This window comes from Nipponia nippon, unplaced genomic scaffold (assembly GCF_047370975.1).
Source record: "Nipponia nippon isolate SJK-2023a ecotype South Korea unplaced genomic scaffold, ASM4737097v1 scaffold_5, whole genome shotgun sequence".
In the NCBI taxonomy this organism is placed as follows: Eukaryota; Metazoa; Chordata; class Aves; order Pelecaniformes; family Threskiornithidae; genus Nipponia; species Nipponia nippon.
This window is the reverse complement of record NW_028262369.1, coordinates 56,955,683-56,977,616: the sequence shown is the minus strand read 5'-3', so window position 1 is coordinate 56,977,616 and position 21,934 is coordinate 56,955,683. Positions and strand designations below refer to the sequence as shown.

Sequence of the window (21,934 nt, the reverse complement as noted above, 5' to 3'; positions counted from 1 at the left end):
AAGCCTACCATTACCTTGTTAAAATATGTAGATGATATCTTGTTGGGGACAGACATGGCTGAAGAATGTAAAGAGGCAATTAGTAATCTATTGAACTTTCTGGGGCTGGAAGGATACAGAGCATCAAAAAAGAAGGCACAGATTATGCAGAAAAACGTGATTTATCTTGGATTTGAAATATCCCACGGAAAGAGGAAACTGGGAGTTGAGAGAAAGGAGGCAATCTGCCAAATTGCCCCCCCACATCAAAAAGAGAACTTAGGGGCTTTCTAGGAATGGCTGGATGGTGTCACCTGTGGATGCCTAATTTCAGATTAATGGCCGAACCTTTGTATGAAGCTGTTAAGGGCCCAGGGAAGTTATTGGAGTGCACTCCAGAATGCCGAAAAGGATTTGATGAAATAAAAATCACTCTTATGAGTGCTCCTGCTTTAGGTCTCCCAAATTTAACAAAACCTTTTGAACTTTATGTATATGAGAGAGGACATCATACACTGGGAGTGCTCGTACAAACTTTGGGAGACTGGAAAAGACCGGTAGCTCACTTTTCAAAACAATTAGATAAAGTAAGCTCTGGATGGCCAGGATGTCTGAAAGCGGTGGCAGCTGCTGTGTTGCTAATACAGGAGGCACAAAAATTGACTTTGGGACAAAGAATAACTGTTTATGTGCCACACACTGTTGCTGCAGTGCTGGAACAGAAAGGACACCATTGGTTGTCCCCAGGCAGGATTTTACAATACAAGCAATATTGCTCGAACAAGAAGATATAGTAATGAAAGTGTCCAGTGCTTTGAACCTGGCATCGCTATTACCTTTACATGAAAAGGAGGAATTGGCACATGATTGTTTACAAATCATCAAACCGATGTATTCTAGTTGTTCAGACTTGAAGGATGCTCCTTTACAGAATCCCGACTGGGAGCTGTTCACTGATGGAAGCAGCTTCGTTGTGAAAGGAGAATGGAAGGCTGGGTATGCTATTGTTACCTTAGAAGAAGAAATAGAAGCAAAACCACTGCCAGCGAATACACCTGCTCAGAAGGCAGAATTAATTGCTTTAACTCAAGCCCTGAAATTATCCAAAGGAAAGCGGGCTAATATTTATACTGATTCAAAATATGCCTTTGGAGTAATACATGCTCATGGTGCAATTTGGAAAGAAAAGAGGATTGTTATCTTCACAAGGAAACCTTATAAAATACAGCAAAGAAATTATGAAATTACTTGAGGCAGTTAATAAACCTAAAGAAATAGCAGTAATGCACTGCAAAGCACATCACTCTGGACCAACCGATGTAATAAAAGGAAATTGAAAAGCAGACGAGGCTGTAAAAAGAATTGCTCTATCAGCAACAGTGGCAACCTTAGTTCCAGAAAGGATCTTGAAAACTGACACTCCTAAATATACAGAAAAAGAAAACAAGTTGGCTGAACTATTGAAGTGTATAAAGACTGCTGAAGGATGGTGGGTAACTACAATTGGACAATGTGTTGCAACTCCACAGATAATGAAGGAACTAATGGAACAAACACATAAGAGTACACATATGGGAACTGAAGCTCTAATTGAAATAGTGCAGAGATACACTGTAGGGATTAACACGGTGCTGATTGCTAAAAGTGTTACACAACGATATGAGATCTGTGCCAAAAATAACCCTGAGAACCAAAGGAGACCCCCTCCTGGAGAGGTAAAAAGAGGTTTCATGCCTGGGGAATACTGGCAAATTGATTTTTCCCAATTACCTAATTGTAATGGATATAAGTATTTATTAGTAATTGTTGATACTCTTTCAGGATGGCCTGAAGCTTTCCCATGTTGCACCAACAAGGCAAGAGAAGTAGTAAAAATTTTGTTAAAGGAAATTATACCAAGATTTGGGGTGCCAGAAGGGTTTTCTTCAGATCGAGGACCTCATTTTATTGCAGAAATAGTTCAAGCGGTGTCAAGAAATAGTTCAAGGGGTGTCAACTACCTGAAAGGAGGTTGTAACTACCTGAAAGGAGGTGGTAGCGAGGTGGGGGTCGGTCTCTTCTCCCAAGTAACAAGTGATAGGATGAGAGGAAACAGCCTCAAGCTGTGCCCAGGGAGGTTTAGGTTAGACATTAGGAAAATCATCTTCACCAAAAGGGTAGTCAGGCACTGGAACAGGCTGCCAAGGGAAGTGGTTGAGTCTCCATCCCTGGAGGTATTTAAAAGATGTGTAGACGTGGTGCTTGAGGACATGGTTTGGTGGTGGACTTGGCAGTGATAGGTTTATGGTTGGACTCGATGATCTTAAGGGTCTTTCCCAACCTAAACAATTCTATGATCCTATGATTCTACGATTCTATGATTCTAAGATTTTTACGTCTCTATTTTGCATAACTAACTATCTGTATGCGCATAGGAAATTTAAATACAAACATATGGTCCGGGGTCGGAATGACCATCCTTGAGTCTGACAACAGTGATTAGTTAAGGAACTCCTAATCAGGAACGACCCTGAGCATCTTGGAAGTATGTAAACTATTACATACTTACTGTGAACTATCCTCATTATAATACTAAAAATCATACCTACTACTGTGAGACCCTAGCCCGAATGAGAAGACCCTCACCCTTTGAGCATGCGTAGTATAAAAATGTTGTACTGTCTCTCTAATTGAAAGCAAGAAACCTATAGACTGATAGAGATAAACTAAACCTGACTAATTGCTGATGCTGCCTTCTGCATCGTAGAAGACGACTGTATGTGATCAGGACGGTGTGCAAGCTTTCTGGAGTTACCACCTAGCATCCATCTCTGTGCAGACATGAGATAAATAAATAGGCCATGTCTCTCCTGAGTGTGTGATATTGGCCTATTGCACACCAGGCAAAGAATCTGGTTTTTGGACAACATGTTCACCCTGGAACCTGTGGTTAAACTGGGATGAGCTATTGCATCAACACAGGCTCTCTATGCCTGTAGTGCCCTTCAAAGATGCTTGTCTTTAGAAAAGACACTTTTTTTTTTTTTTTTTACTTTACGCAGGCCCAAGCACCACTTTACATCCAGGCTCTCACATTTCCAGGTACAGTGTAATTCTACTCCATGAAAATCTCTGCGCCTGCTCCTGGGAAATGCTGTGAGAAGGATGGGCCCTGGGGCCTCGGGCTCGGTCATGTTTTCTGCTGGGAGGAAGAAGAGGGGAGGAAGAGAAAGTGCACTTTCGGTATTTTCAGAAGGGGACATAGCACCAGCAAGCAGGTCAGGTAGGGAAGGGGAAAGACAACAGCTGGATGAGGGAGAAGGTGCGTCGTACTGAGGCCCTTCCTCAGCCGCGGGACCACGCCGGGGGCCGGCGCCTTCCGCAGGTCCGGGGCTCCCTGCCCTCACCACCGGAGTGCGCACGCTGCTAGGGGGAGCTCGGCCTGGCGCTACCCGCTGAGGCAGGCCAGGGGCCACGGCGCTCCGACTCCCCGCGGCAAGGCCTGGCGGGCGGGGCGGGGCGGGGCGCTCCCCTCAGCGGCGGCGCCTCGCGCTGAGGGAGCCGCCGGCAGCCGCTTCCTGCCGCCAGCCGCTTCCTGCCGCCAGGGGGCCCGCGCGCCCCCTCCGCGCCCTGGAGCGGCTCGCGCGAGGTGGCCTGGGAACGCCCCGCCCCGCCCCACCCCTTGCGCGCGGCATGCGTGCCTGGCTGCGGCAGCGGCTGCGCGGGGTGGCAGGGCGGGCGCCGCGCCTTCTCCCATCCCGTCCCGGGGCCGCCTCTACCCCGCTCGCCCCCGGCCCCATCTGCGGCAGCGCTGGGCGGCGGCTCTGGCGGGGCCCGCTCGCTCCTCGCCCGCACCATGGCGGCGGAGCGCGGGGGCTGCTCCCTGGAGGCGGTGCCGCTGCCGCCCGAGGTGCGCGAGAGCCTGGCGGAGCTGGAGCTGGAGCTGTCGGAGGGTGAGGGCGGCCGGGGCCTGCGGCCGCGTGGGGGGGGCTCGGCCCGGCTGGCGCTGCGGCAGGAAGCCCACGGGTCGTTTCCGCTGTCCGCCCGGGGCGGGGCGGGGGCCTGGTCCCGCTGAGGTGCCGGGGCGGCGGCGGGAGCCTCGTCCCCCGGCTGCCCCCGGGGCTCCTCTCCCGCCGCTAGCCCTCGGAGGGGAGCCGGGATGGCGGGGCGGGCGCGTTTAGCAGGCAGCCGGGCGGGGGGCTGTGAGGGCCTGCGCCCTTCTCCCCCGGACCCCTGCCGCAGGCAGAGGTGGGGGTCACCCGGCGGCTGATGAACGGCCGCGGGGGGAGGCGGCTGCAGCCGCCCCGCGTCCTCGGCTCCCGGCGCCTGGGTGGAAGCGGTGGTAGAGGCTCTTTCACAGGCGTTTTGAGATGGCCATAAGATGTTTCTCCGTTCAGTCTGAACTAGCACCGAAATGGTCAGTTAGCATGCAGCTGGATACTCTGAAAATACCACTTTGGGGGTTTTCTTATATTTATTCCTAATTATAGCTAAAGTCTTAAACCTCTTGCTTCGGTTCTCTCTATAATTCCGAACGTTTTTATGCTTTCCTGTATATCAAGTTTCAAGGCAGGAATATGGTGACATTCCTTCCACTTCTCTAGTTAACAAGCTCTTGGTCAGAGGTGGCAAAGATGCACTGCCAGGCTGAGGTTCACTTTGACAATATACTTAAGCCCACCTGTTGGTTTGCTGCCCCCAAAAGGTACAGATCCTTTCCTTCCACTTCTAGGCTTGTGTTTGGTGGTAACAGTCATTTTGTGATCCCCGTGGGAATTATACTTGTTTTCTTGGTAGGACTGGGTTTTGGGGTTTTTTTGCATATTGGTTCCCTGGTGTGGCCCACCTTGCAGACAGGCAGGTCTAGACACTTGCTGCAGGAGAGCATGCAAGGGGCGGAGGAGACCGAGGCAGCATTTTCTGGGAGCAGTTAGTCATTGCATTTTCCCTAGCTATGTTGTCAAGCTGCACCTTGGACTGGAAGAGCAAAAAAACTGTGCCATGGTCCTGCAATAGGAGCATTCAATCTGCTCCTCAGATGTTGCAGTTTTCAGATCAGTACGTTCAGGTGAGCATAAAACTGGGATTAGTTCACCTTTATATGCTGGCTGACATATGTCATGGTTTAGGAAATGATTCATAGATCGGCTGTCCTCACCTCCAGTGTGGAATCTTTGGTGCAGGAAGCAGGGGAAAAGTATAGGATTAGTAACTTTGTTCAAGTTCAACATGTCACTGCATGTCTGCCAGAGCAGTAGGAAGCAGTACCTGACATGTACTGTTGCTTGTGCAAGAGGAGATCCTGTGACTTGTGAGCCGCAGTAGCGTGCAGCTGGCACCTGCGTGCTCTCACACTGCAGCCACTCTTAGTACAGCTGTTCTTGCATGTGTGCCCGCTGGCACTTGCTGATTAGCCAGGATATTCTGGGGTTGGCTCCTGTTGTATAGGTCCTGACTGTGTGTTTGTTTAACCACTGGAATCTTTTTTTTATATATGGGTCTGCAGTATGTTAAATCTGTGAAACACCTAAAGTGATTGCGAACTGCCTTAGTGCAGTGTGTCTGATACTGAAATGTGTATTGCTGTATAGCTGTTGGATTAATTAAGTGATTGGATAGAGTCATAATGTTAGCTCAAACTTCTTGACCACTCTGAAGACTTCGTTCATGATCTTGGGTGCGATCTTTGATCTAAGGGTGCACTCAATCCCCTCATGCAGATCATCATTGAAGATACTGAACAGGACCAGCCCCAACACTGAGCCCTGGGGAACACCACTCGTGACTGGCCGCCAACTGGATTTGACTCCATTCACCACCACTCTCTGGGCTTGGCCATCCAGCCAGTTTTTAACCCAGCGCAGAGTGCACTTATCCAAGCCGTGAGCAGCCAGCTTCTCCAGGAGAATGCTGTGGGAGACAGTGTCAAAGGCCTTACCAAAGTCCAAGTAGACCACACCCACAGCCTTCCCCTTATCCACTAAGTGGGTCACCTTGTCATAGAAGGAGATGGGGTTGGTGAAGCAGGACCTCCCTTTCATAAACCCATGCTGGCTGAGCCTGATCCCCCAGTTGTCCCACACGTGCCACATGATGGCACTCAAGATGATCTGCTCCATGACCTTTCCCAGCACCAAGGTCAGGCTGACAGGCCTGTAGTTCCCCGGATCCTCCTTCCGACCCTTCTTATAGAGGGGCATCACATTTGCTAGCTTCTAGTCATCTGGGACCTCCCCGGTTGACCAGGACTGCTGATAAATGATGGAGAGTGGCTTGGCAAGCTCCTCTGCCAGCTCCCTCATTATCCTCGGGTGAATCCCATCTGGCCCCATGGGCTTGTGGGCATCCAGGTGGAGGAGCAGGTCGGTGACTGCCACTTCTTCAACAACTGGGGCTTCATTCTGCATCCTATCTCCATCCCCCAGCTCAGGGGCCTGAAACATGATGTTCAACGTTATAATGAAACAAACAGAACATAATGTTCTCTTTGATTACATTAGTTTCACCTATAAATAAACCAGGAAGATGATTAAAAACTTCCTTTGGTTTTGCCCCAGGTTGTCATAGTGAAAGCTGGGAAGAGCGTTTGCATTTAGATGTAGAGAAAAATGAAGACAGACAGAGTACATTGCTACTTTCTGAAGACAACTCAAAGTCCCAAATAAAGTGTTCAGCTTAGAGTTTTGGATGGGAGGAATCTCCAACTCTTGCTACAATTCTGGTCACATGCAGTGTGATGGATCCTTCTGCTTTTACAAGGTCCTAACCTGTTTATTGACAATGGTTTGTATTCTTCACATACTAGAAAAATAACGGGGGTAAAAAAAAAACACCCTAGAATAATGCTGCTATGTTGCTTTGTTATATCAACACTGTAATTTCTTTCTTGCTGAAAAGAAATAGTGAATCTTTTAGTGAAAACTAAGAGATCTGCCACAACCTTTTTGGGACATAAGGGCAGTTTTGAGATGATGATTGGCAGCTAAGCTGAATTGTAGCTCATTGATCTGTAGACTAAGCTTTCTTACCTTAAGACTGTAAGATGCTGCAACTTTCTGATGTAATGGAAAGATGCAGAGTTTCCTAATCAGCCTGGCAGGATCTTCCGTAAAAGCATGAAAGTGATGCTGTGAAAGTCCAGTACTTTAGTTTTTTATTAGTTGCTATAAAATGTTCTTTTCTTCTGTGCTCTGAAAGAGAACTAAGGTTATAAACCCCCCTTTTTAAAAAAAAAAAAAAAAAAATCCAATCTGTAGTGGAGATTCTGTAGGAAAAACGTGTGCTTTTTTTAAAAGCCTGTACCTGTTTTGTGACAGTGCATCATATATTTGTCTATATTTTTATGTATCTAAATGTACTTGTACATTGCTTTTTGTTAAGGTATGATAATTTCAAAGAGCAGGTCTCATTTAGACACAAATGTTAATTGTCTAATTTGTGCATTCACGAAAACCCCATTTTATTTGAAAGCTGTGCCTCAAAACAACTGTTTTCTTGTGCCAATGGCTCCTCATTTTTATTCTTTTCCTTTTCAGAGCTTTCCCCGTTTTTCTGCTACAATTTTTTCCTTGGCATATAGCTATAACTGGCTGGCTTATCATGGAATCATAGGATTATTTAGGTTGGAAAAGACCTTTAAGATCACCAAGTCCAACCGTTAACCTAGCACTGCCAAGTCCACCACTAAACCATGTCCCTAAGCACCACATCTACCTGTCTTTTAAATACCTCCAGGGATGGAGACTCAACCACTTCCCTGGGCAGCCTGCTCCAATGCCTGACTACCCTTTCGGTGAAGAATTTTTTCCTAATATCCAACCTAAACTTCCCTGGCACAGCTTGAGGCCGCTTCCTCTCATCCTATCGCTTGTTACTAGGGAGAAGAGACTGACCCCTGCCTTGCTACAACCTCCTTTCAGGTAATTGTAGACGGCATTAAGGTCAACAAGATGTATGTTTTGACTAAGAGAGAAAAGCTTGAGACTCTTCATCTGGCAGAAATAAATCTTGACATTTAAAGACCTCTTTCTGAAGAGCGCTAGGCACTGCTCTTCCACTGTTTGAGCAGCTTCACTTTTACTCTCCTAAGCCTAGGGGATGTGGAACTGGGTCATTTTTTACTTCTTCCAGGTCATCTGTGCAGGAAGATGCCTCGCTTGTTCATTTCTAATCCAAGGGCAATATACGTAGGAGTAGAGTTACTTAAAGATAAAACCATATTATGTGTCCCTGTAGCAATGAGGACCATCCCACTGGTGTTAGCTTTTATGGCTTTGTCTTCTAGAGTTGTTCATAGTGGTAGTCCCCTCAGCTAGCAGTTCAGGGTCTTATAAGAGCATATGACTACGCTTGATTCTTTTCTTGGAAATTTTTTGTACTTGTTCCTGTGGGGTCCTGGTGAGACTGGGCCATTTGGATGCATAATGTATGATTTGCATTCAGTAAATGTTACATAAAAGTTGAGGAAAGAAAAATGTGGGTTTACAGACTTTCAGGTGGCTGTTTGACCAGCGTGTGAATGTGAAAATGCGTTTCCTTTTTTGTCTGAATTTCTAATCAGCTTTAAACGTTAAAATATATGGATTTGGTTTTGCTGTTTGTAGGAACTTGTAGGGCAGGCTTATTTTGAAACTGAGCTGAAACTCTTAACAGAGATTGCCTACTGTAAAGAGGCTGAAGATATTTTTTTCTAGTCCAGATCTACCCAACTGATTGCCAGATGGGAAATGCTCTTCTTGATGGCTTCTATCAAAGAGGCTACAGGGAAGTGATCGGCTGACATCATTCAGGCTATCCTTAGGTCTGGTTTGTGACTGAAATAGTCACGCAGTGTTTGAAGGGAAGCAGGTTTCTGGTTTGGGGTTTGGTTTTTTTTTTATTTTATTTATTTATTTGTTATAAAACAGTCTTGTGTCAAGGAGTGGTTGCCTTTGCAAGTTTCATGGTTACCGTACACAAGGGACCCTTTAATTCTGGTCATGTAAGGTATCTGAAGGAGGGCTTTAAGGGCTCATTGTTGGTGACCATCAATCAATGGAACAAGGCTAGCTCTTTCTGCCAGCCCTGTCTGGAAGTCAGGTACTGTTGTAGTCTTTATGAATATTTGCTTCTTTAATGCTATGCTGTATATAAGCCAACAAGTGGTAGCCAACTCAAATGTGCCTTATATGGGTACAAGCATATTTGAATCCTTTCATCAAAATGTGCCTGTATTTAAACTGGTTTTGCTTTAGCAGGTTTTGATTGTAAAACTACACAATGAAGTAGCTAACACTACCTTCCTGAAATATGCAGAGAATCTAGTTACAATGGCTTGACCTTGTGGGAGTCCAGTGTTTGATTGGTGGGTCTCTAAGCACATTCTCAACTCATGTCATTCTTAGGTTTATGTTGTTTAATGCATGTATTATGGGATTATTATTAGGGAGACATTCATTTATTTAAGGAAATAATAAGGAAATAAGCTTTTCATAGCCTGTAACAGGTGGAGGATTTAATTTGCTGCTATTTGAAATGGACACAGTGAACATATATGGAATTCTGGTTACAGCCATCTTCGAGGATACCTTCTAGGAGATCAAAGCTGCTGCCTTCACGGTGGCAGGCCTTTGCTCCAAAACCTTCTTTTTGTTTATGTCCAAGCAGATTTCATGCCTGCTGTGAAAAGCTGGTGAAGCTTTGGGGCTTCACGGGCAAAAGGTCTTACTGCTGGATGGAGTTGCTGTCCCAGCCTTTCCATTTCCCTGATGTCATCAGTGGATGGAAAGTCACCTGCAGCGATTGACAGGCTGGCTGTGAAGTAGCTGCCCAGTGGGTTGTCATTGCTCTGTCTCGTCCCATTGCTCTGACTGGTCAGCTAGTCCAGGTCATTAAAGAACAGGTGCCATATGACTTTAGCTTTCTGAAGCTGTGTTCTGGTCGCAACTAAATTTTCTTCTGTAACAGCAGCAGCTGAAAACTAGATTGCTTTTAAAGCCCCCTGCTTTTCCAACTAAAGGTAGACAAATTGGTAGACCAATTAACTTGTCTAATAAGGTGATGGTTGGAATGAAGATTTTTTTTCTTACTGGTTATAACAACTTTAATTATACTCTTGCTATTAAACTGTAAAAAGGAAATAGCATCCTTACTTGGTTTGGTCAAGAATGACATTTTCTTTCCAAAAGTGGGTTCAGAATCTTTCTGCTCTGCTTCAGGATAGGACTGAAGTTCATTTGAAGGCCACATGTCTGTTGAGATAAAGACAGTCCAGCTAGGTGGCTGGTAGGTAGACACCTGGTCTGTGGGATGCTTCCATCCATTGTGCTCCTTTCAGCCACAGCACGTTTTGAAGACTGTTCAAGCATTGAATCTTGCCCTGACTATGAACCAGTTTGCTGGTACAGTGAGAGAAGAAAGGAGGGGTGGAGGAGAGAAGCATTGCTACTAGGCTATGTAGAAGGACTTCTGTTGAGCCAGGCTACTGGCACTGAGATGACGGCAGCTGTTTTTCCGGTACATTTTTGTCCTCCTCCATTCTGTGCATCAGCCACATGACTTTGTAGAGCTTGTGCAGGTCTATGAAGATGCAGTTGGGTCTGTTACTGACAGTGGCTGTTGAGATTGAGCTGTCCTGTCTAGAATGTGCAGGAGGTGTTTTTCTAAACTGAGTTAGAAGTCATAATTGGGACCATTCCCAATGTTTCAGTGTTATCCCATCACATTAGTATAATTGTAACAGTGACAACTGAGACTCTTGTAGCTATGTTTGTTGGATTACTAGAGTGGAAACCAATTTTAAATATTTTTACTACTATCTTTTTTTTTTTTTACACACACCGCCCTTAAATTTTTTTTTAAATGAAAAACCTGTTCCTCAAAAAAGGGGCAGACTGTCATTTCTCATTTACCTGTGGGAATGCACTATAGTTGAGTTTATTATCCAAACCTTGCGATGTCCTCAGTCGAATTAATTCATAAACTAGGGATTTAAGAGAGATGACAGTTAACATAGAGGGTGTGAAGAGTTCGAAGTCCTATGTACCCTTCTACATTGCGAGAGAAAAAAAATAACCCATTTTCTTTTTCTTACCACATCTGATGTGCTGGATGATCAGAGCAGAATTTTTTTTTTTCTTCCCTCTATTTTGGAAGGTAATGAGAAGCTGTTTTAGACGTTCTTGTTGGGTTGGCCTTAAAGATTAGCAGCAGCCATGCTGGAAAGTTCTGTCGTAACAGTGGAATAATACGATTGACCATGGTTTTCATCTGTAACGCACCTTCCCTTTCACTCTGATTCCTACTCCCCCATCATATTCATTTTTTGTCAGTGTTATTCTGCCCCCCTTCCCCCCCCCCCCCCTTTTATTTCTTCCTTCTGGAACATGGGAGGATGGGCAAGGTGTCTTGTCTTAGCTGAGAGCATCCTTACGCTTTTTATCTTTAGCTGCTTCTAATGAAAAGAGTCCTGTGAACAGTGGGAATCCACAGAAGACATAAGGACATCCAGTCTTATTTTGATATTTGTGGCTTCCAACTGAGGAGTAATAGGGATATACTTAAAGAGTTAAAAAAAAGGACTAAATCTACTGTGTTATCTTTATCGCTCTGAGGAAACAGACAATGCACAACCAGGAGAACTGGGAGTGCTAGGTCACCAACTTTCTTTCCAATCAAAGCAGAATTTCAGACTCGACCAGTTAGGTAGTTGGGGCTTTTTTTTTTTTTTTGTCTTTTGGATTTCTGCTGTAGTTAACCAGTGTTTAAATTATTCTCTTCCTACTGTTCAGGTAGAAGAATATAAAATACTCTCCATGTCTGTCAAAACTAATTCTGCATTGAATAGTCAACTGTAGTTGTTGGAGATTGAGGTTGAAGACTGAAGTGGCAGCTTGCTATGTTCCTGGTAGATATCTTAATTCATTCCTGGTGTGAATGGCAACAATAATGTTAACTGTAAAATGCTGGGTTTTGTCTAGCTAAGACAAGGGTAACATTTGTCAGAAATTCCTTTAGGATTTCTTTAGATGTGATTCTGGGCAGCCTGCTCTCGCTGACCCTGCAGGAGCAGGGGGTTAAACTAGGTTGAACTTGAGGCATCCTTTCCAACTTCAGCTGTTCTGTGGCAGAGGGCTCGTCTTTCAACCTTGTTATTCTTTAGTATGTTGCTTTAGCAAGGAAGGGTAAATCCTGGTGAGGAACAGGAGTATGGTGGCAGCCTCTACTTTAAGAGAATTAAAGGAAATGTATTTTCTTCCAGGTGTTCTCATGCAAAACTAAGCATCTGTCCTGGTTTCAACTGGGATAGAGTAAATTTTCTTCCTAGTAGCTGGTATAATGCTGTGTTTTGGATTTAGGATGAGAATAATGTTGATAGCACACTGATGTTTTAGTTGTTGCTAAGTAGTGTTTATGTGAGTCAAGGACTTTTCAGCTTCCCCTGCCCTGCCAGCGAGAAGCTGGGAGGGAGCACAGCCAGGACAGCTGACCCAGACCAGCTAAAGGGCTATTCCATGCCATATGATGTCATCCTCAGTATATAAACTGGGGGAGTTGGACAGGGGGCAGCAATCGCCGCACAGGGATGAGCTGGGCAACAGTCGGTGGGCAGTGAGCAATTTTATCATGTATCACTTGCTTTGTATATTATTATTGTATTATTATTATAATATTATCATTATTATTATTACTACTACTATTACTATACTTTATTTTATTTTACTTCAATTATTAAACTGTTCTTATGTGAACCCATGAGTTTTCTCACTTTTATCCTTCCGATTCTCTACCCCATCCCACTGTGGGGTGGGGAGTGAGTGAGCGGCTGTGTGGTGCTTAGTTGCTCGCTGGGGTTAAACCATGACAGCTTCCCTTAAAATCATAAATGCACATATTTATGAAGTAAATAGACCTTTACAAAATCAACATGGAGCACTGTCCTGTGTTCTACCTCCCTATCCTCCCTCCCCAACCTAAATCAAGATTTGCCAATGTTGAGGACATAGTGATTTTTTTTTACATTTGCTAGTTAAAATGGTTTCTGTAAGACGCTGTTGGTTGGGGGTTTTTTGTTTTGTTTTGTTTTGTTTTTTTAAAGAATAAACTATTCTTCTGCAATGTGATTTCATTGATGACGGGCTATGGGCATTTTTTGGACTGAAGAACAGTATGACACACAGATTCAAGATGCCCAAGATGCCAGTTTGATGAAATTTCATACTGCTGAGTTACAGATATATCACCCAGTTCTGTTACTGGAAGAAAGATCTTTTTACTATACCTGTATGCAAATACTGAGGCAAAATATTTCAGTCTCTCTGATTACATGACAGTCATTTGGTTATAAAGAACCTGTGTATTTACCTTGGAATAAGTATGAAAGTATTTGACAGTTTCTTGGCACAAGGTTTGTAGCTCTCAAGGAAGGATTCAGTCAGCTAACTCTCAGGTCAATATGTACATAGACTGACAACCATCTGGCGTGGGTGAATGTCTGTTTTTATTGCCTGACTGGTAGATGGGTCCTCCCCTTCAACCCCGGGGTAGAAGGAACAGCGTGGTGTGCTGGGGCTCAGCTGCCATTGGGCCAAAGGACTTGCTGTGTGGTTTATCTGATGTCTGAAAGAAGTGTTTTGGACAAGCTTGATTTTAATGGATTTTATTCACTCCTTTTTAATAACCTGTTTTCTTTTAAACCTCCTTGGATATTTTTTTTGTTTGTTTTCCTGTGTTGAAGCTTGTGTCTTGTAGTGGGTGTCTATGATAACCTTACTACAAGACAGTGAAGAAGGAAGCAGCTCTTAATCTTCCATGTCATGTTGTTACCTTTCAAAGGTCCAGCTGTTTCTATTTTATTATCTCTGTGTACGTCCCTTTAAGAACTTGGATAGACCTCTTGCAGCTGGTGAATATAGTTGGGCCTCATCCCTTCACTAGCAGGAACTTCTTGTGCAGTGTTCTTTCTGGACGCCAGCATCACGGAGGTACACTAAAGCAAATCGAAATGAAGGACAATCTCAAACAACTTTATTGCACAAAACAACCACACAACAGAAACCAATGAGAAACAGGGGTAAAACAAAATCAATCAATGCTCCGATAACATTTAACACATAAAAGGTTCAAGGTGTCAGTCAGGGTATTGTTACTACATGCCAATACACAGGAGAACAATGATCCAAAGTGCGCACACACGCTCACTCCCAAAGCGGGGAAACTCTCTCTCCCTCCCGTGGGTACCCAGAGGATGGAATCGCTCACCCGGGGGGTGGGGGTGAGGGCTCACTCAAGGATATCCAGAAGAAAATCACCCACCCAAAGGAGGTGAGGGCACTCGATCCCGGGAGGTTTCTTCAGGTGGTGGCCCAACCCGAGGGGAGAGGTTTCGGACACAGACCCTCTGCTCTGAGAAGACTGCTCCGAGGGGGATCTCCAGCAGCGCCCCATTTATACCCTGGCTCGGATCTGAGCTGTGGCCATCACTGGCCATGACCTAGAAGTTTCTCTGAGCCAAGGTGCCGTACTGGCTGCGGGCCCTGCCTGGCGACTGAGAGGCCCTGCTCCTCCTGCTCCCCCGGCCGCAGGGTGTACGGGCCTGGGGGCACGGCAGAGCGCAAAAGGTGCAAAAACAAGGTGCAGAAAGCCAGTGATCGCCAAGTTAAAAGCCCTCATCTCCGGGGGGGGTGTGTGGAGTGTATGTGTCATGCCAGCAAGAAAGATCTGACAAAAGTCTGCCTCTTCTAGTATTTGTTACTTATGGACACCGAAAATATACTAATAGCTGATGTCATAACATTATGAAGATAGATGCAAATCATCTTTTATTCTGGCTTTTTATTACAATTCATCGTGGCTCAAATTTTCGAGTTTTTTCTTTTTCCTTTTTCCTAGTTGTCTTGTTCCTCTCATTCCTGATTATCTTTTTTTTTCCTAGAGTGCCTTTCAAAGTAAACAGCTACTTCAGAAGAAAGTTATGAGAGTAGCATTTTGTTATTTATCCTTAAAACAATATTCTGTACTAACGAAGAAACTGCCGATTACACTTAATAGGCTGTTGATGAAGTTTGAAGGGTGTGCGCGTGCTTGTGTATATATGGGCTCCTTCCTCTCCACTGGAACAAATATAATACTGGGATTTTGCTACTTCCCTTTCTGCCCTATTACCCCTTGTGTAGTGGTTTTCTGATGAAGTTTGGGGGCACCCTTCTGCTGTTGGGGGAGCTCATTCTTTCCATTCCCATCTTGCGCACAGGAGAGTTTCAGTTTTTACAATGGGGATGTTGTGCTTGCCCTGTGTCTCTGCTTTCTGGCTGCTGCTGTGAAGGGAGCTGGAAGGGGTCTCTGTCCCAAGGTTCTGGGTAGGGTGCTATTTCGCCAGGCAGGTGAACTAAAGAAGCAGCCATTGCCCAAAAGGGGAATTCCCATCCCCAGGCTTTTATCTTGAGCTACACCTGGTGCCCCATCTGCTGCTGTGGTACAGTGACAGGAAGTTAACATGAGAGAAAGTGAATACCTTTTTTTTTTAAGCAATTTAGTGAGTTGAACGGGCTTAGTGTTATAGCCAGATGGGCTCAGAGCTTGCTGGAAGGATTGGGTTGAGGGGAGAAGGATGAAGGAGTGCCAATACTTAAGCTTACCTGCAACATGAATCCATACCCAAAATAAATTTTTTTAGTATCTGCCTGTATCCATATTGCTGTTCCTTCAGAGCTGTCCTGGATCCAGCCTGGAATGAAACATTGGCCTTGCTGGTTATAGCAGCATTTTGTCCTTCTAGAACTTGAAATGTAAACATGTCTATAAATCATGGTGCAAGATCAATGCGTTAGTGTCCCACAGATCTGCGATTAATCAGATACAAGGAAAAGATAAGCCACTCAATATTTTATCAGATAGGGTTTGAAAAAGCTATTTGCATATGGAGAACTGAAAACCTGTAATGGTAGGTGGTTTGAATGTAACTAGAGGGCCTTCAGCTCCATCCTACCATGAAGAGGTTTCTGCAGGGCAGTCTGTAAACTGCAACTTTTTTGGAGGCAAGGAAGGCAGGAGGTTTTGGTTCTGTTTTTTCTTGTTGCAACAAGGTACATAGGTAGGAGGAGGCCAACGATAAAGGGTGTATGTGCTATGGAGGATGGCAGTACAACTGTGAGGCTGAAAAGAGAAGTCCTGTGAATGGTATAAAGATTATGCATAGGCAGTTTTTTCGTGCAGAGCAGATTCAGCTCACAGATTCTGGTAAGCACCAGGCCCTATGCGAAGTCCACAGTGGGAATGTGTAATTTGGGTGAGTGGCAGGGGGAGCAGCAGTGAGTTCCCCCCTTTACCAGGCTTTAGGTTCTTGGCTGTCTTGCAAGTTCACGCTAACACATTACCCTCCAGCAGACCTCCATGGTCCGGACGTGCTGGTGGGTCTATCATGTGGCTGTAGCAGTGTGTGCTACGTATGAGTGACACCGCACACTTCTCCTGCTGGTTACTGTTCCCTGTGTCGGGGTGGTCTCTGCCATCCTGGAGCTTTGTAATTATGATCCCAAGATAACAAAGCAAGGAAGATTTCCAGCTGACTGCATCACGCTGCGTCCCGTGACGACTGTAGGATTTTTACCTTTGGTCTTTGATCCGACCTCTTTTTGGCAGAAAGAATCTGCATGCCATAATAAAGTAAAGAGAAGAAGCTGAAGGGTAAAAAAGTATGCTACTGTGTTCTTGTTTTCAAGATCATTTTGCTTCCTGGTATGAAGACTGAATTCTGTGAAAGTCCCACAATATGAAATCTCTGCCTTACATTATAAGGAATAAAAAATGTTAAGAAAATGGAATTTGTTAAGAGAGGAATTTGTTGTTGCAAAGAAAGCATGTCAGATGTATCACGTCATTAAAGCACACTGGGAGGCAGGGTTAGGACAAGACATTCAGCATCACTGGGGAAAAATGTTTGTTTACAATTACATGTTGTTTGACAAAAATATTTAAGTTTCTCACAAATGTTTGTGTATAATTTTTATTTGGTGGGAATTACTTCAATTTGCAAAGAGTATTCACTGTTTCCAGAGATAGGAGCTCAGTAAAGATTTTGCCCTGATTTTTTTTTTTCCCAGAAAGAGCATTTGAAGAAAGCAAGTATTTAGGTTTGGGCATATTTTTCTAATATTTTTCTCTTAAGTTTTAATTTACTAAGTAACAATCACTTAACTTAACTTAAACTATATAAACCAGCCAGTTGAGGTTGTAGTACGTGTTGTGTGAATTACAATGGCTGTACTTGGGACTGCTCATTCTTGTTCTTTGCCTTGTTTCTACTGCCTTTGGGTTATACAGATGCATAATAAAATTCATGACCTTAAAACTTCTTAGCAGTCAAGCTGATGAACCCAGAGTCACTCCTTAAGCAGGAGCTAGATGTCTTTTTTTTTTTTTTTCCCTTGCCCTAGTGCAAGCATGTTCCTGCTTGATGAGCTTGCATGTCAAGAACTCTCACTCCCGAGTTCCTCCCAGTTTGACTCCACGTAGTCTCAGTTGACTTCTGGGCTACACTTACGATTTACTAAGAAGAATCCAGTAAGGTAACGATTAGTTTGGCTGTTGTGGGTTTGTGTGTCATATTTTTGCTGGTTGTGAGTTTGTCTTCCCCGAGCAGTTTGGTAAACTGAGAAACAATATATTTTGTGGTGGTCAAATCTGAAACCGTAGCTGGACATGTCAGTTTGAGCAGTGGCACAGGAGTAGAGACAGTGTGCGCCTTTGTCCCTGTACTCCCTTTCCAGCTACTCCCGCCTTGTTTGTGAGGTTTTGGGTTACTTCTCTTGAATAATGCAGTAAACTGGGCTGTTTCATTACTACAGTAATTGACCAATGTGATTGTGTGACAGATGAAGGAATGTGTTAAGGAAATGGGTATTTTTAAACAGGGAATGCTCTTCTGATTTACTTAGTCATTAGAACAAATTATATCTGTATTTCTAGACTTTTCAAACTTGTGATGCCAGGATTAGATGTGTCAGCAACTATTGCCTAAATGAGTGCAAAGTCATGGTTTTCTTCAAATTTGGGTTTTAGCAGATATTGACACTGTTCTGATTTGGTTTGTTTTTATTGCCATAGAACATAAATTTATAAATTTTATCAGTGCCTGAGCCTGACCATTAGCAAATGAGAATCTTCCCTTCCTAACAAAAGGTGTTTTTCAGATGTCCTTCACAATGTTTAGATTCTGCTAATTGAAAGAAAAACTTTGGGTGCTGGAAATACTTGTAATAGAGCTGATTGCAAGAGGCAGGAGCTGCTCCAGAGACAATAGAACGAAGACCTACAAAGGATAGCACTCTGATTATTGCCCTTTCCTTTTTCAGTGAATGTGAATTTTTTTTTTTTATCTTATTGTTAATAATAGAAGCTTGTGGTACAGCACATGCTAAACTAGAGAAACCTTGTGTAGTTTTCCAGCAGGAAGAGAAAGGGAACCAAAACCACATGGAATAACTTCTAACCCTGTCAATAATGTGCCTCTGAGATATGCTTGGCTAACAGGCCACAGACTTTACCAGGTCTTGAACAATATAGAGTGAGTTTCACTTGTTTTCCTTTTCCAGGACAAAAAAATTACTTATGGACTAGCTGTATGAATTCTTACTTGGAAAATGGAATAATCAACCACAATCTGATAGCGTTGTAGTAGAGGCATCAGCATGATTCCAAGTTCCTGAGAGTTTCTCTCCATCTTAAGCTGTTAACTTCTGTTTGTAGGGGTCCCTCGTATTCTGTATTCACTTGTAGCTATGGCCCAATATTCTAATCTTACGCTACTGTTAAGATTATAAATAATATTTTAAATAATGAAATGGCTGTGTGTAAATCCTGATGTATATTACTTTTGCCCCAGCATGTTGTATGGGTCTTAAACTTTGAGATAAGTCTGTGTGTTGCAAAATCATAGCAGGATAGTTGTGGTGATGGAGGTAGCTTACAAACTGGTTTGAGATGACAGAGGAAGAAGAGCAGAATGCATAGTGAAAACCAGTAAATGGTAGATAGTAGTAAGAAATAAAGGAAGTCTGGTACTTTTTAAATGGAAGCTATATAAATAAGATTTGACAAATTCAGTGGCCGAGTAGGTACTTACACAACTGCTATATTGCTGATCCTTCTCCCCTGGCAGGACCAGTGTTGTCTGGTGTGTATCCAGAGGAGAAAAAATAATTTAAAAATAATTTTAAATACACAAAACTTGTGCATAGCTAATACCTGACAACTTGTTCCTGTGATCATTATGTCTTATGTGCCCTACTGCACTTCATTGCATCTTCCACTTGGCAAGCTCTTGCATCAGGGTTGCTTTTATTATTTACTTGGGTTGATTCCTTTTGTGGCTAGGCTATTTTGGTCACTGTTGTGCTGCAAACAGGTGGATTTTTCTTGACTGTGGAAAGAGCCTGTTCTTGATTTTGTCCAATTCTGTCCAAAGTCTTCAGTGCTAGTGATAACCCGTGAGTTTTTTGGTGGCTCTACCTTTCTTTAGTGGATATTTGTAAGTAGTGAAGTGAACCAATATATACTTTATGGTTAACTTTGAGCTGTACTCCACAGTGCTTCAAACATGCTTGCTGTGTTGGTGCAGTTTGGGAAGTCCAATAAACTGAATGACGGGCGTTCATGCATATGTTTAATGTTATTTTATGTTAAGTGAACAGGGATATTTTTTGAATAATAAAGATAAAAGATTGTAAATGAGGTAGGTGGTATCTTGTAGCATGATTCAATGCATGAAGCTCAGTAGTCATTTCTCTGTCATGTTTGCAATATGAATGGTTATGTGATGCAGTGAAAAGTGTGATAGCAGGATAAGCTCTTCTGGATAAGGGGGGAGAATTAACAGCAGTCTTATAACTTCGGACAGACACTTTCCTTCAGAAGAGACATACCTGACAGGTATTCTGTGAGCCATTCGTTCTTTCCTTGCTGTCCCCCAACGTTTTTTTCATTACTGGCTGTTGTTCACTGAGCTCAAAACTAGTGATCATGATAAACTAAAAGTTACATTGGTTAAATCATAACAAGAGGAGTCTTGTTGTGTTAAAACAAGCAATGTTTTGACAATGCAAAATAGAGACTATGAATTGGTATGAGATAATTCCCTGTAGTGACTGAAGGGTGCTGTTGGATAGATTGATGACTCATGCAGTATTGATGTTACCAAAAATTGTGTTCATCACATGAAATAGGTTTTCAGTATCCTTTTATAAGGGAAATCCTAAACTTCAAAACTTCAAAACTTACTTTGCAGTTGTTGTCACTGGATATTGTATTTGGTAGAATGACTGCAGTAAAATTGTTAACTGATGCTGTATAAAGACCATTGCCTAGTTTTGTACTAGGAGGACAATATGACTGTTCACTGGAAAGTAATGTAGTTGTGCATAATTGATAGAAGTCTCTTCGGCAGAATGTGGTTCAGATTATTTTCAATAGAGATATTTCCGTAAGCACAACATTGTGACTGGGGACACACACACACAAAACCTTATCATGTTGACATACTACCTTCACATGATAAACCAGGTGATAAAATAGTAACTTTTGCAGGTTTATGGTTTTGTAGATGTTTTTAATAGCAATGAAGTAATATGCATTTAATGGAATGAAGCCATTAAGTGTTTAATGGTAAATGCAAGTGGATTGTATTTTAAGGCTAAGGAAACTTATGTTTAAAAGAAACCCAGTTACCAACATTATAGGAATTGGTGTTACTCCTTTGAGACTCATCTTCAGTTTTTGGACTTGTCTTTCTATATGATTTATTTGATTGCAAGCACATCCAAGTATTTTTAAATTGTTTATTGAATTGCCAGTTTGTGCAGTCTACACTTAACTGGCATGAGCATTTAAAAAAAAAATTAAAAATTCTATTGGTATGTTTACTAGATAAAATGTTTGAAGAAATTGAAGCGGTTTTATTTGGGGGTTTTTTGTTTGTTTGTTTTTTTGAGAAATCCAGGAGGCACTGTTATTCCAGTTATTTCTTGAATTGAATCACAGAATGGTTTGGGTTGGAAGGGACCTTTAAAGGTCATGAGTCCAGCCCCCCTGCAATGAACAGGGACATTTTCAACTAGATCAGGTTGCTTGGAGCCCCATTCAACCTGACCTTGAATGTCTCCAGGGATGGGGCATATACCGCCTCTCTGGGCAACCTGTTCCAGTGTTTCACCACCCTTGAAAAAAATTTCTTCCTGGTTACTTTCCAAATAGTAATTCTCTTTTCTTGAGTGTCTCAATACTTGCTCAGCATAAATTCTTTTTGCCCAGTGTCTGGCACTCACTCTAGCTCTTGTCTACTACTTTCTTTTTCTACTCTATGGAGGAAAACCTAACAGCATGCTATTCCTTTCTGACTCGAGATGACAGGACAGCTGGAGATCAGCTTAAAACAGATGACAAGCGGAGAAGTTTTCTTTTCTTTGCTAGTGTTAGCTAAGAAGTTTTTATTTTACCTCTTTCTCCTCCCAGGATCAGTTCAAATAGGTTTTCTTTTTCTTTCTGAAAAATGCTTGTTGTCTTACACTAAATGCTTGCAAAATCTTAGGCAAGAAAGGACTTCAGGAGTGTGCAGGGGTATATTTCCAGATGGACCTCAGTATGCTTTCTGTTTGTGCTGTAGAAAGTTGCGTCTGTTTGCCAAATGCAGTCTTCTGCTACCCAAGGAAGATGGGAGCTTGGGACGCAAGGAGACGCTTCGCACCAAATGGTTACTGCTTTACAAACAGCCAGGAAAACAGTGTGGGAAGACCTCAGGATATTGCTGTTTACATATTCACATGGAGAATGAGTGGTGCCTCTACCAGAACAGTTACCTGTGTTCAGAAAGGATGCTGAAGCAAGCTCTTACTAGTTCCTAACTTTTCGTAGGTGCTAATTAACAAATGTTGGCTCACCTCAGTTCTTTTAGGTTTTTCAAGGAAGTTTCTGATGTCAGGGCTTTCACATAACACTTCTTGGAGAG

The 21,934-nt window shown here is 43.2% G+C and overlaps 1 protein-coding gene across 4 annotated transcripts in view; it reads left to right on the top strand.

Moving 5' to 3' along the window:
* The first annotated feature begins 3,618 nt into the window (after positions 1 to 3,618).
* The window catches only part of DIP2A (DIP2 acetate--CoA ligase A), a 132,726-nt gene continuing 114,410 nt past the window's right edge, over positions 3,619 to 21,934 (top strand). For 2 of the 4 annotated variants that reach the window (XM_087731445.1, XM_087731444.1), the window contains exon 1: positions 3,619 to 3,868. In XM_087731445.1, coding sequence (XP_087587571.1) covers positions 3,652 to 3,868 — 217 coding nt within the window. In that variant the 5' untranslated portion in view covers positions 3,619 to 3,651. Of the gene's footprint in view, positions 3,912 to 21,934 lie in introns of all 4 variants that reach the window. The other 2 variants (XM_087731447.1, XM_087731446.1) reach the window with 1 other exon arrangement.